A 14312-nucleotide genomic window follows, 5' to 3' on the forward strand; every position below is an offset into this window, starting at 1 on the left:
TAAAAGGGAAAAGACAGGGTAGAACGATGACTCAGCAATTAAAGGTCCTTGTCACCAAGGCTGCCAGTCTGAGTTTGATCCAGGGACCCACACGGTGGAGGAAGAGGACCAACTCCCATAGATTGTCCTCTGACCTCCACACGTGCACCATGGGACACAAATGCAAGACTCACACACCCCCCCACACAAGCACACTAAATAGATACACTAAACACAGCACAGTAAATAGATAAATGTCAAAAATTTAAAAGACAAAATAAAGAGACTTGGCACAGTGGGCGGCGTGTTGGTCTCACAAGGAAATACTAAGGAGGACAGAACCACTCTGCTAGCTTTGTGTGTGGTCAAAACGTGGTTTTCGTGCTTAACCAGATTAACAGTAACCCCCTAGTATAATTTAATATTTAGTGCTTATCCAGATTAACAGTAACCCCTAGTATAATTTAATATTTAGTGCTTATCCATATTTCTTGTTTATTCCACAATATCCTTTCTATGTTTCTGGCCAGGATTTAGATCACACATCCAGTTGATAATCAGGATTCAGAATCTGAAAACAACCTTTGTAAACAGTGCCGTGGGCTTGAAGAAACCCATCTGTTGTCTTGAGGAACACCCCATGTTCTGAATGTGTTTGCATCTTACTGTAACTTATTCCTTATGTCACAGGTGTCTAGAGACTAAGAGTTAGCTTTGAATGGCCAGTTGGATTGTGGTTCCTATTTTCCTTTGAGGGAGGCTTGTAGAAACAGTCATAGGCAGAGCCGTCAGTTACTTTGACCACTCACAGGGGTCAGGATACAGACAATGTCAGTTCATCCCCAACCCTCACAAAGTCCCCCTTAACTTGTCCCTGCAGAGCTCACCCACTGCATCGCTTATCAGGGCCCACAAAATGTTTTCTGTCAATCTTTTCATATTAGCCGAATAAAAAATGTTCTCTTAGGGTCAGGGGAGATGGCTCTGTGGGTCAAGGGTTTGCTGCGCAAGTCTGAAGACCTGTGCTTGAGTCCCCCGAGCCCACAAAGCCAGGTGTGGCAGCCGGAGGGCAGAGACAGAAGGATCCGCAGGCCTCCTGGACAGCCTAGCGGAAGCAGTCAGCTTGAGGTCAGTAACAGACCCTGTCTCAGAAAAGATGGAGAGGGCCTGGAGAGTTGACTCGGCGGCTAAGAGCACTTGTTGCTCTTGCAGGGAACCGCTAGCAGCCATCTGTAACTCCGGTTCCAAAGGCTCTGACTCATCCTGACCTTCAGAGGCAGCAGATACACACATGGTACACATATACACACGTCCAGGCAAAGCACTCATACACACAATATAAATAAATTAATGATGAGAAGCAGTTGAGAACGACACCCTGACATCAACCTGATGCCAGCTTCTAGCCTCCATGCATACCCATACAATTGAGCACCTACACACATATGCATGCAACATCCACACCCAATCAAGAATATTCTTTTAATAAATTCAACTAATTTTTTAATTAAAATACAGTAAGATTCCAAAAAAGATAAATGCTTAATTCATTCTCTTTTCTTACAACTTTGGAACTGTCTCCTGTTGTTTGAGACAGGGTCTCACTAAGTAGCCTTGACTGGCTGTAGAAGGAGCTGTGGGCCGGCCTGGGAGCTGCAGGCTGCGTTCCTGCCACGTGGCTCCCAGCTGCCAGCTAGCTTATGCCCCAAAATAACAACACACAAACTCTATTCATTTAAACACTGCTTGGCACATTTCTATTCATGTGTGTAGCACCCCAAGGTGCGCTTACTGGGAAGATTCTAGCCTACGTCCATCCTGGGTCGGAGCTTCATCACATCTGCCCCAGAGAGGAGAGCTATCGAGTCTGAGCTCACTTCCTCTTCCTCCCAGCATTCTGTTCTGTTTACTCCACCCACCTATGTTCTAACCTATGAGGGCCAAGCAGTTTCTTTATTTTTTAACCAATGACCTTCCTCCATCAACTGGCCTGAAACTCACTGTGTTATATAGGCCATGCTGGCCTTGAACTCATCAAGGTCTGCTCCTGAGAGCTGGGATTAGAGGTGTGTTCTACTACACTTGGCATTGTCATTCTGACCTGCTACCTTCGCCATTCAATTCAGCTCCCCCCAGAGATTGTCTCATTTCACCCGCTTCTGTCCATTTCGTGCGGACAGACAGATGCTTGCACAGAAGTGATCACTGCATCCTTGAGTGGGTACCCCTCAGTGCTTTCCAGAGGCAGAACTGTACTTCCTTCTGGTTCTCTCTGTTCTAGGTCACATTGTGAACAAGATGCGCAGGCACTCAGACCCAGAGGTGGCGAGTCTTGCCAAAGAAGTTCACGCTGAGTGGAAAACTTTCTTTGAAGAACATGTGGATAGACCTTCTATTGAAGTCCGAAGTGATCCAAAAACTGAGTCCTTTAGAAAAAATGCCCAGAAATTACTCTCAAACGCCTTGGAATTGGAGGTAAGGTTTGTTTTGTTTTTTGGGTTTTTGTTGTTGTTGTTTTTTAGTTTTTAGGTTTTTTTTTATGTGCAATTTTAATAGACAAGTAATAAAATATAAAAGTAAAGTTAGAGGGTTCATATTTCCAAATTTCAGATTTTCCTCTGCAGTAGTCAAGCAGAATTGGCATTAAGATAAACATAAGATAATGACATCGAATTTAGATTCCAGAAAAAAGTCATGCATCTAGTTTAGTTGATTTTCAACACAGGTACCAAGCCCAATCCACAGGAAAAAGAACGTTGCCAGTACAACTGGAAATAGTCTTACAAAATGATCAAACTGAACCCTTACTCACAATGCATACAAACAGCAAATTGATATTGACCAAGCACTTGATTTTAAGAGTCAAACTATAGAATTCTTAGAATAAACAGAGAGATCTGAAGAGATGGCCGGGCAGTGAAGAACATTTGCTACTCCATCAGAGCACCAGAGTTCTGGTCCCAGCACCCATGCAAGGCAGCTCGCTATCACTGGTAAACTCAACTCTAGGGGATCTTGAAATTGGAGGTGAGGTTTTAAGTGTGATTATGGGGTTTCCTAATTAAATGAGCCTGTGTTTCCCACAATGAGCTCTACCCATCTTTGTGCAGGCCTATTTTGCAAAGTTATTCTTGGAGTTGGAGATGGTCAGCAGCTAAGAGGACCATTTGATGCTCTTGCATAAGACTCAAGTTTGGTTCCTAGCATCCCATTGGGTGGCTCACAACCACCTGCACAATTATAGCTCCAGGGAATCTGACTCCCTCTTCTGGCCTTTTAGGTACTGTAATGCAAGGCACATACATACATGCAGATACATACACATGCATAAAAATGTTTAGATATTAAATAAATTAAATTAAACTGATAGCTTATCCTTCAAGGATTCTGGATTTGTGAGCATTTGGGAAAACAGTGTTGTGTTGACAGAGGTTTCTATCCCGCCCAGTCCTGCAACCATTCAGTCCCAAAGAAACACAGAGGTCCACATTAATTATAAACTGGTTGGCCTATTAGCTCAGGCTTCTTGTTAACTCTTATATCTTAAATTAATCCATAGTTCTTGTCTGTGCTAGTCATGTGGCATGGTACCTTTTATCAGTGAGGCATTCTTATCTTGCTTCCTCTGTGTCTGGGTGACAACTGCAGACAGTTTCCTCTTCCCAGAACTCTCCTATTCTGGTTGTCCCACCTATACTTCCTGCCTGGCTACTGGCCAATCAACATTTTATTAAACCAATACAAGTGATAAATCTTTATAGGGTATAAGACCATTGTCCCGCAGCAGTGTTGTTTGTTGGCTTTGGAACCACCAAGGCCCAGCCCAGTTCAGGTCCTTGTTGTGTACATGAGGCACATTCCTCAGCATTGCTGAGGCTTGTCCTGACCTGTGAAAGCAGAGGCTGAACCCCACCACCTAAGTTTTTGGGAAAGCTAAATGAACCATTTATATGAAGGAGTTGTCTATGGGGCCTGCTAGTTAGAAATCATTTAATAAATGTTGGTTTCTTCGAATTTCAGTTCTCTCTGTTCCACTAAAATAAAAAATTTGAAGTGTTGTAAAATATCAGCTGTGATAAAGAGGAAGGACCTCCCCCTCGTTCTCTATCAGCCTGCACTTTCAGATCTGTGGCATAAAACCAGCTTGTGGGCACATTTCGTTACCCCCAGTCAGAAGCCTGGATGATAGTAGTGGTTTAAGGTATAGACCCTGGAAAAAAATTGCTCATTAATAATAATATTAATCATGAGCCAGACGTGGTTAAAGCTAGCATGCCTGCTGGGCATTAGTGGCACACACCTTTAATCCCAGCATTTGGGAGGCAGAAGCAGGTGGAGTTCAGTGAGTTCAAGGCTGGTCTGTCTACAAAGGGGGTTCCAGGACAGCCAGGGCTAGGGTACACAGAGAAACCCTGTCTCAGACAAACAAACAAAAATCTGGCGTGATTTTAATCCCAGCACTGGAGAAGTAGAAGCAGGCAGATGTGTAGATTTAAGGTCAGCCTAGGCTACATAGAGAGACTCTGTCTTGAAAAAATTAAAAAAAAACCCTAATATTTTTTTTTAAAAAAACAGATATATAGCATCCATACTTTTCCTATTGTAATTTCTCCTTATTGAAATATCCTTAAAGATTAAAGTAACAAACATAAGAGTTTGGTGCTGGCAAGATGGTTCCTTGGTAAAGGCACTGGTGGCACAGCCTGACACCGAGAACTGGATCCCTGAAGTGTGGAAGGAAGAGAACTGACTCCGTAAAGTTGTCCCCTGACACATTGTGCGTGCCTGGCCATGTGTGCCCACACATCATGCACATCCCCTCCATGCAGGCAAATGACAGCAAGAAAACATTAAAGGAAGGAATTGAGAAGTCAGACTTAAGTGCCAGACCTGTACTGCATTTCCTTTCTGTCTCAGTTTTATAGCCATGAACGAGCGCAGATGGACTTATGCCGTGTTATTTATACCTTTAAAAGAAAGACTTTGTTTTGGTTTTAACATTGTTATTGTTTGGTTTTTGGAGACAGGGTTTCTCTGTGTAATAGTCCTGGCTGTCCGAAAAATCAATTTGTAAACCAGGCTGGCCTTGAATTCATAGAGATCTGCCTGCCTCTGTCTCCCAACTACTGGGATTAAAGGTGTGCGCCACCACTGCCCAGCAAGACTTGGATTTTTTTTTAAGATGTAAATGAAAAAGATATAGAAGAAAAAAGTCACCACTGAACATGCCACCTGACTCAAAATAGTTAACATTCTGGTGCATTTCCTTTTATGGTGCATTACCATAGTTTCCAGAAAATGTCAGACAAGCTATGGTTATCCACTGCCCAGCAAGACTTGGATTTTTTTTTAAGATGTAAATGAAAAAGATATAGAAGAAAAAAGTCACCACTGAACATGCCACCTGATTCAAAATAGTTAACATTCTGGTGCATTTCCTTTTATGGTGCATTACCATAGTTTCCAGAAAATGTCAGACAAGCTATGGTTATCCAGGATTTATTTAGGGCAAATTATTTGCCAGATGTCCCATAAGATATTTTTATTGATTACTTAAATAACACCCCAGAAAATTGGCATAATTATTTACATTTGTGTTGTCTCTTGAACCTTGCTCAATCTCAGTTAGTGTCATCTTGTCTATTCCGTTCTATACATCTTTATTTTTCATGTCTGTCTGGTAGTGCAGACTCCCTCTGCTGCAAGATGTCTTAGCTTTTCCTAAAGGAAGCTTCCGTATGAATAATGAAGAGAACGCGTGTGAAAGTTGTGAGTAATTTTCCCGAGTATCGATTAGCCAACAGATTTGCTATTTTAAATAAAGCTTATTTTTGAAATAAACCAGGATTAGTGCTGAAACGTACAGTGTGGTCTATAATACGTAGTTAATGTGGTGGTAAATACCAGTTCCCTGTGGTATCTTTTTAAGTAAATGATAATAACGAAGCCATGCTTGTAAGGATTAATGAGCAGTTTGCCTGCTATATTAAACTCCATAATAATTATCCTTTTAGTTTATCCATTAATTATCCTTTAAATGGCACATCAAGTGGTAAGCACTCAAGTGTTACAAAGCGAAGTTTAAAAAGTGATACATTCGTTAGTGCTTTCCAATGTAATTGGAAAAAGTATCCGATTCAGTATAGCTGAATGGTTTTGTTCCCAAAGAGTAAATTTTAAAAATTTAAAATATGTATCTTACTGTCTCCTTTGCCCCCAAAAGAAAGATAAACACCCTGTCTGCTTTGCATGAACAGCCTTTGTTGGCATTTCTGTAAATTGATACAAATCCTTTTACAGAATTACATAGGCAAACCCTTACGCCTGTCATTTCTTTACTGCGGTAAATCCATGGCCCACCTAATCCTAATCTTTGAAAGTAACTAGTGTTGGTTACGTCCGCATCCGACATCAGGACTCCATCAGTGTGCTTTGTCACGCTGTAGTAAGCCTAAGTTCCCGGCCCGATGACTGGAACTTTTTCCATTTACCCTAGCCTGTGTTCTTGCAGATCCAGCTCTCCCGTGTTCCTGTCTCAGTGCATGCTTTCAGAGTAAAGTCATGTGTGACGGAGCGTGCCACTACAGGGTCGCTCTTTAGCACGCTGCAGAATTTGCTTTCCATGTTCATGGATTGTTTCCTTGTTCCTGGAATAATGGAGCAAATGAATCAAATGGCTGTTGTCGAAACCCAGGCCCCGTTCCCTCTCCTTTCTCCCTTCCAGGTCTTTGTTCTTCTGTCCCTTAGATCTTCCCTCGTGAGCATCCCCATAGTGCCACTCTCTCCCTTCCCCTTCCTCATTATCCACCTCTCCTTCCTACCTCACGGCCTGTGATCATTTCCCTATTATGTCATTAAAAAAAATGAACCTGATTCTAAAGTGAGCCCGTATCATTAAGAGTTGGGACCCTGGCTGGTGGCCCAGTTGGTTGTCAGATGTCGCTAATGAGGTCCGGCTCAGGGGTATGTTCTCACACGGGACCGTTAGGGTTTTGGCGTTTTTTTTCTTCTTCTTTGTTTAATGGATTCACGGATTCAGACTATACCCCTGACTTTGACCAGCTCTCCCTCACACGTATCCAGTGGTCAAAAAGAAGCGTGGGGAATTGTGTGCAAATCCACTTGTACTACGGAAAGCCCTCGCATGCTTTTTCTCCAGTGAATATTCAGTTCAGCAAATATAGGATCTGCTAGGTGCCAGGGAGGACACAAAGAACTGCCTCCCTGACCGAAAAAGCTCACTCCCCCCAGCAGAGTGCTTGTGACTGACTAACAGAACTCTAAGGCGGACAGCGATCGTGGTCCTTGGGAGCGGTTGCACACACACCAGTATGACCTGGGAATTGGAGGTCTCATGGGAGAAATGGCAGGAGCACTGCTGTAAAAGAGGTAGAATTTTATGAACTAGAAAACAGAAAATGGAGCTCTAAGCTGGGCAGTGGTGGCACACACCTTTAGTCCCAGCGCTCGGGAAGCAGAGGCAGGCGGATCTCTGTGAGTTCGAGGCCAGCCTGGTCTACAACGTGAGTTCCAGGACAGCCAGAGCTGTTACACCTGTTGCACAGAGAAACCCTGTCTCAAAAAACCAAACAAGTGCCGGGCGATGGTGGCGCACGCCTTTAATCCCAGCACTCGGGAGGCAGAGGCAGGCGGATCTCTGTGAGTTCGAGACCAGCCTGGTCTACAAGAGCTAGTTCCAGGACAGGCTCCAAAACCACAGAGAAACTCTGTCTCGAAAAACCAAAAAAAAAAAAAAAAAAAAAAAAAAAAAACCAAACAAACAAACCAAACCAAGAGCCACGGAACTCTCATTCACATTTGGCTATGGGAATGATCTATTGAAAGAGCAGGAGAGGAGGGAGCGTGGGGAGGAAGGAGTCGCTCAGCAGGTATTTGTTGAGACTTACTGCGTGCCTACGTCTGAGCTGGGCACAGAAAATTGGGAAAGGAATCGTGTGTATGAGGTCATCCCTAGAGGTACTCACAGTCTGCTGGGGAAAACAAACACAGTTACAGTACATGTGGAGGTTTTGCACTGAGGGCGAACTCAGGAACAAGAATTAAAGAGTTTGCAGCATGGCACCTGAATATGGTGCCATTTCTGACCAAGCCCATTTCTCTGAGAGCACTGCTTGGCTGTTTTTTATCTTTCCCCAGCTACAGTCGGTTCACCCAGAACTGAACAACTCTAGATGTTGAATAACTGAATGATACACACTCCACCCATAGCACAAACAGATAGGGGCAGCAGATCAGTCCCTATCCCTGAGAAATAGGCACTTAGGAATTCCAAGAAGACAGCACAGGTCTTAAACAGGAAGGGTGGTTATGGGGGTGAGCACCACTCCTGGCCATATCACCCCTTGGTTATCTGTGCTAAGTTCCATCTGCTTCCCAGGCAGTGATTAGGTTGTTCGAAGAAGCACAAGTTGTGGTTGGAGAGAGATGTGTGGAGCAGTGAGAGCTGGTAGTGGTCAGGGAGGGACAGAGTCTCCAGGAAAGAGACTGTCTTAGTTGCCCCTCTGTTGCTGTGATAAACACCGTGGTGAAAAGCAGCTTGCCAAGGAAAGGGTTTATTTGACTTACACATTCCACGTGCAGTCCCAAGGGAAGCAGGACAGGAATCCGGAGGCAGGAACGGAAGCAGAGACCTAGGAGGAACCCTGCTTATTGGCTTGCTCTGCCTGCTTTCTTAAAAAACCCAGGACTGCCTGCCCAGGAGTGGCACCACTCCACAGCAGGATGGGGCCCGGCCCTCCCACACCAATCATTAGTCAAGAAGATGCCCCCCACCTGCCTGTAGGCCAGTTTGATGAAGATGGTCTCTCAGCTGAGGTTCCCTCCTCCTGGATGAAAACCCAGCTCACACAGAGACTGTGCACGAGACAAGGACAAAAGCTGGTGACTACACACAGTGACTGCCTCACTTTGGGGGAGCTCTCCTTCCTGTTCTGTTCCACTCAACGTATACACCTCACAGCAAAACCTCTTTTTCTCAGAGTCCAGGGACTCTGGATCGTTCGCCCAGAAGTACCCATCTTTCACCTGAAGGCCCAAGTTAGGACCCACTGGCCTGGGGTTGGCGTTGAGCGGGTTGGGGTCATTTCGTACAGTGACACTGCTCAGGGCGGCGTGATGCGCTTACAGATGGCACGGATGTTTTTCTTTATTTCTTTACTCTGATCAGCCTGACTTTAGCAAGAGGCATGAGAACTACACGCTGCTCCCTGCCTTCCCTCACACCCCTGGCACAGCACCTGTTCGTGCTGTCCCTTGTCTGGGATTTGTTTTCTTTTTCTTTTTCTTTTTTTTCTTTCTTTCTTTTTTTTTTTTTTTGGTTTTTCGAGACAGGGTTTCTCTGTGGCTTTGGAGCCTGTCCTGGAACTAGCTCTTGTAGACCAGGCTGGCCTCGAACTCACAGAGATCCACCTGCCTCTGCCTCCCAAGTGCTGGGATTAAAGGCATGCGCCACCACCGCCCGGCTGGAATTTGTTTTCTTGTATGCTTGTATTTTGACATGAACTTTTCGTGATGCTCAGGCTAGAACTTGAACTTCTCCTGCCTCAGCCTCCTAAATGTTAGGGTATAGTCCAGTCCGCCATAGGTGGTGTCAGCCCTGGGCTTGTGATCCTGGGTAATAAAAGAAAGCTGAGCAGGCCAGTAAACGACACTCCTCCATGGTCTCTGCATCAGCTTCTGCCACCAGGTCCCTGACTCCTTCCATGATGAACAGTGAAGTGGAAGTGTAACCCAAATAAACCCTTTCCTCCCTCCAGTTGCTTTGGTCATGGTGTTTATCACAGCAGTGGAAACCCTAGCCTGTCCAGGCGCAGTGGCCCACATCAGATACCTGGGAAGGACTGAACAGAGAAGTGAGAAATAGAAACGTGTTCTGGGCTGTGGCCGTTGCTCGGTGCATGACATATGTGCAAGGTCCCAAGTTCAATTTCTGATGCGCACACACACACACCCTAGATTAAATAAATAAAAAGTATTCCTATTTTGAAGAACTTGTTCCTAAGGGAACTGTAATATATTATGACATTAACCAAGGGACACCAAGGACATTGTTGTAACCTGAAGAACTCTTAGTCCTTTGTACTGAGGTTTTCTCTCCGTATTGGGGGAGGCAGGATTTGGGGTGCTTAAGCTTGATATACCAGCATAGCAGTGCATCTTAGTCAGGGTTACTGTTGCTGTGAGGAAACACTGTGACCAAAAGCAACTTGGCGAGGAAAGGGTTTATTTGGCGTAACGTATCCTGAATCCCAGTCCACTGAGGGAAGCCAAGGCAGGGACTCAAGCAGGGCAGGAACCTGGAGGCCGGAGCTGGTACAGAGACTAGAGAGAGGCTGCTTCCTGGCTTGCTCCTCATGGCTCGCTCAGACTGACTGCTTATAGAACCCAGGACCACCAGCCCAGGATGGCACCACCCACAGTGGACTGGGCCCTCCCATGTTAATCACAAAATGAGAAAATGCCCAGCAGCCGGGTGCACACGCCTTTAGTCCCAGCACTCTAGAGGCAGAAGCAGGTGGATTTCTGAGTTTGAGGCCACCTAGGGCTTCACAGAGAAACCTGCTTTGGAAAAGAAAAAATCAGAACGAAAGAAACGCCCTACAGGTCTGCCTGCAGCCTGATCTTGTGGAGACATTTTTCTTGGTAGAGGTTCTCATAAACCAGCCAGCACAGTGCGACTCCTAGGGAAAAACAGTCGCTCAGCCTGTCCTGGATCCACATGTGGATACAGATCCCTTCCTGCTTTGACTATGAGACCTCAGGCTGGCCTGGGCCTGAGGCAGATCACCCCGGCACTGTCCAACTTCCAGACTCAGCCGCCTGGGAGTATCTCTGACCTGATGGGAAGGCACAGGAACTCTGGGATCAGGTCTGAGTCCAGCCCTGCCCCTTTGTTTGTGAGACCTTGACCCCTTTACCTTGGAACCTCCTCCTTAGATATAAAATGTGATCGCCAGTTATGAATATTAAATGTGACTGTGATCTCAGGGTCCAGACCAGCATTTCTAGACTGTTACACAAAGGCAAAAGGCACTTTTGAAATAAGGAAGTGTGCACCGTTTCTCTGATTTATTATCCTTGGAGCCGGCTTCCTGGTTGGTAAAGCACAGGGCCTGGTGCTGGTTGCTTAGTTCAGGCCGGTTTCCTGTTATAATGGCAAATATTACCACCCGGCAGGGGTTGTGAATGAGGTCCCTGTCACAAAGCACATGGCCTTGTTCCTTAATTGCCAGGGTGGAATTAATTTGCTCTTCCTGTTTCTCTTGTGACAGGAAGTAGATGTCCTTGAATTTCAGGTGATTAATGGAGGCCCCAGAGCAGAGCGCGGCCAGCCTCTCTCGCTTCTAATCCTTATGCAACGCAAGGCCCTAATTTGATAATTTTGCTGTTTTTCAGATGGATCACCTACTGGTTGAAAATATTGAGCGGGAAACGTTTCATCTCTGCTCCCGGCTCATTAACGGGCCGTACCGGAGGACGGTGCGAGCTCTGGTCTTCACATTAAAGCACCGAGCTGAGATCCGGGAGCAGGTGAAGAGCGGGGCGCTGCCGGTCGGCACGTTTGTACAGACCCACAAAAAGTGACCCGACGATGGATGGGCCCAGCGCTGGGCCTCGCTCCGCCACTCAAAGACTCTTTGAGTTTGGGTGATGCGGGTGTCGGCTGTGCTGGATATTCCCATGGTGCCTTTCCTTCAGACAGAATGCGGGGAGCCCTGGGAGACAGGCCCGTGGGAGCGGCTTCATTAGCTGCCTTTCGGTCTGCCTGACTGGATGCACGCGGCTGTCACTGGGATGTGCCATCCAGTTGCCGTCACCCAACACAATGGAAGGGTGACAGGTTTCACTGTGAGCTTGCCAAGGACACCTCTAAACTCCCCCATGGCAGGCAGATGAAGTTACCACTTTATTTCGCCACCCTGCAGGTAACTGAAACTCAATTACCGCTGCCGCTCACTCAGTTCCATCCCCCTGAGTTTAGACAGCTCCGGTGCCTCTCAGAACTCCCCTGTCTCTTCTCTTTGCTCAACCCCAGGGGTGAGCCCACTGGAGCCTGAGACCAGCCCTGCTTGCCAGCGCGCACTTATCTGAGCCTTTCAGCTCTCCCTGGAAGACCTTAGGGGATGGGCTCCTGAGCCCCCATGCTGCGGCTTCTAATGAGAAGCCGGCCTGAAGCTTCCCGCACCTCGGGGTTTATTTGAATACAGGCTCTGTAGAAAATGCATAATGAAATTCCTCTCGCAGTGACTTACTGCGGGAGGAAAAGATGCACACGTGAAGATTTTCAATGAAATATGTCTCTACAAGCCTGCTTGGGTGGTCACGTAAAGTGTACTCGCTCTTTAAAAGGTGATAATAAACGGATACACTAAAACAAGTGTAGTTCCTTGTTGAAGAGCACAGTGGCTCTGCTTGTAATCCCAGCATTCAGGAGCCTGAGGCAGAGGGATCGCCATGAGTTTGAGGCCAGTTTAGGCTATGTAGAGAGTACCAAGCCAGCCACAGCTGCGTAGCGAGATTGTCTGGAAAACAAAATAAAAACTGGAAGAAGACGAAAGAAGCGCTCGAAGCAAAAAAAAAAAAAAAAAAAAAAAAAAAGAGGGTAGGCAAAGAAGGTCATTCTGGGTGGGAGAGGGTAGTGGTGCGACAGGCTGGGTGTGGCGGCGCACGCCTTTATCCCAGCACTTTGGTAGCAGAAGTGGGTGTGTTTTTGTGAGCTCAGGCCAGTCTACTGAGTAAGTTCCAGAGCAGCCAGGACTACATAGTGAGACCCTGTCTCCAAACACACACAAACATGCACATACACACACATACACATACGTAGACTCTGAGGGAGGTAGCAGGACCCAGGGTGGCTGTGAACTAAAGTGTGTGGAAGCACATTTTCAGGATGAAGGAAAGGGGCGGAGGAAGGGAGCCGAGAATGTTCAGAGGAGAGGGGGCTGGGTGGGTGGAAGGCAGGGGCTGATGGCATCTGCCTCGCAAGTGTGGCTCGGTCTGAGAGGATTGATAGGGTCTTGTTGTTAGTTGTTCGGGCCTGTGATTTCTCTTGTTTTCTTAGTGGTCCAGACTTAGTCACATGTGATACCTGTTTACTAAGCACTAAGCCACTACCTGTAGATGCCCAGCACTGGCTACAGGTGAGACCTGGGCTCACTCACACAGCAGAAGCGTCTTGTTCCGTTTCCCCATCGCCAGTGACTACTGATTCTAGTTACTAGCCGAGCACCTACCATGTGCCCAGAGCTCTGGCACCATTTTACAAAGAGAAAATCCCCAACCAAAGGTGAGGAAAGCAAACCTCAGGTGCACCGACTTCCTCGGGGTCACAGGTAGTGATGACTGGTCTGAGCCAGAAGCCACACCTGATGGCCTGCGTGTCTTGATTGTGTCGAGTCAGTTTCAAGCATCACCTCTCTGCTGGTGGCATTTCCAGATCGTATCTTCAGCCACTTGCTGTGTAGACCAGGCTCCTCTCCATGAACTGTTCCCCAGGTTTCAGATACCTCCTCAGTGCTCCCAGGAACATGTATGGTATAACATGCCTTCTCTCAGTTGGCATTGTGGCAAGCCACCCACCCCAGCTACAAACTTGGGAACCGGCCTGTCGCACAGTTCCCTCCTGCAGTCCTGACGGTTTTGCTGCTGAACGTATTTAGACTCTTCTGTCTCCGTAGCTAGTTCCTCGGGGCTTTGTCCTCTTTTTGCCCAGATGACTAAACAGCCTCCTGTCTTGCCCTCTCCAGATTTGCCTCTCTACGTAAATAAACTCATATCAAAGTTGGGAACCCCAGCATCTGCCCCCCAGCGAAGCCCATCAGGATCTCTGTCACTTGCAGGATAAACCCCGAGCATCTCGGTGCTGATGGCAGGGCTGGCTTTGGTCCTCTCCTCCATCCTCCACATCAGGCTGGAGACTGCTGGTCTTCTCCCTCACTGAGGTCCTCACAGGCTCTTTGCCCTTCTGGAATGCTCCTCTGCCTGGCTCCTTGCCTGGCCCCTATCCCATATTCTGTTCTAGACTAGGCATGGGTTCTGTGGTTGAGCTTATGATTCTGTCTCCCCCTGCACTGAGTCTTCCTTGCTGCTAGAAATCCTGTTTTACCAGATGTCTTCAGTACCTGGAATAAGACTCGTCCACAGTCTGGCCAGTCAATATTTGTGGGCTAGATGTAAGGTCAGATGTCTGTCCTTTCTGGTCCCCTGCAGTCTGTTATCCCCGGGAGCTAGGATGGGATAAAAGTGTAAAGCAAAGCATCTCCCTCCTGTGCTGAAACCCAGAGGCTTCCATTTTGTTTGCTGTAAAATTCTAA

General features: G+C 46.7%; 1 protein-coding gene across 1 annotated transcript in view; it reads left to right on the top strand.

Moving 5' to 3' along the window:
- The window catches only part of Tceanc2 (transcription elongation factor A N-terminal and central domain containing 2), a 41329-nt gene extending 28975 nt beyond the window's left edge, over nucleotides 1-12354 (top strand). Inside the window, exons 4-5 of the mRNA XM_057784206.1 lie at nucleotides 2261-2454; nucleotides 11395-12354. Coding sequence (XP_057640189.1) covers nucleotides 2261-2454; nucleotides 11395-11583 — 383 coding nt within the window. The 3' untranslated portion in view covers nucleotides 11584-12354. The remainder of the gene's footprint in view (nucleotides 1-2260; nucleotides 2455-11394) is intronic.
- Nucleotides 12355-14312: the final 1958 nt, after the last annotated feature.

Source organism: Chionomys nivalis, chromosome 11 (assembly GCF_950005125.1).
Source record: "Chionomys nivalis chromosome 11, mChiNiv1.1, whole genome shotgun sequence".
In the NCBI taxonomy this organism is placed as follows: Eukaryota; Metazoa; Chordata; class Mammalia; order Rodentia; family Cricetidae; genus Chionomys; species Chionomys nivalis.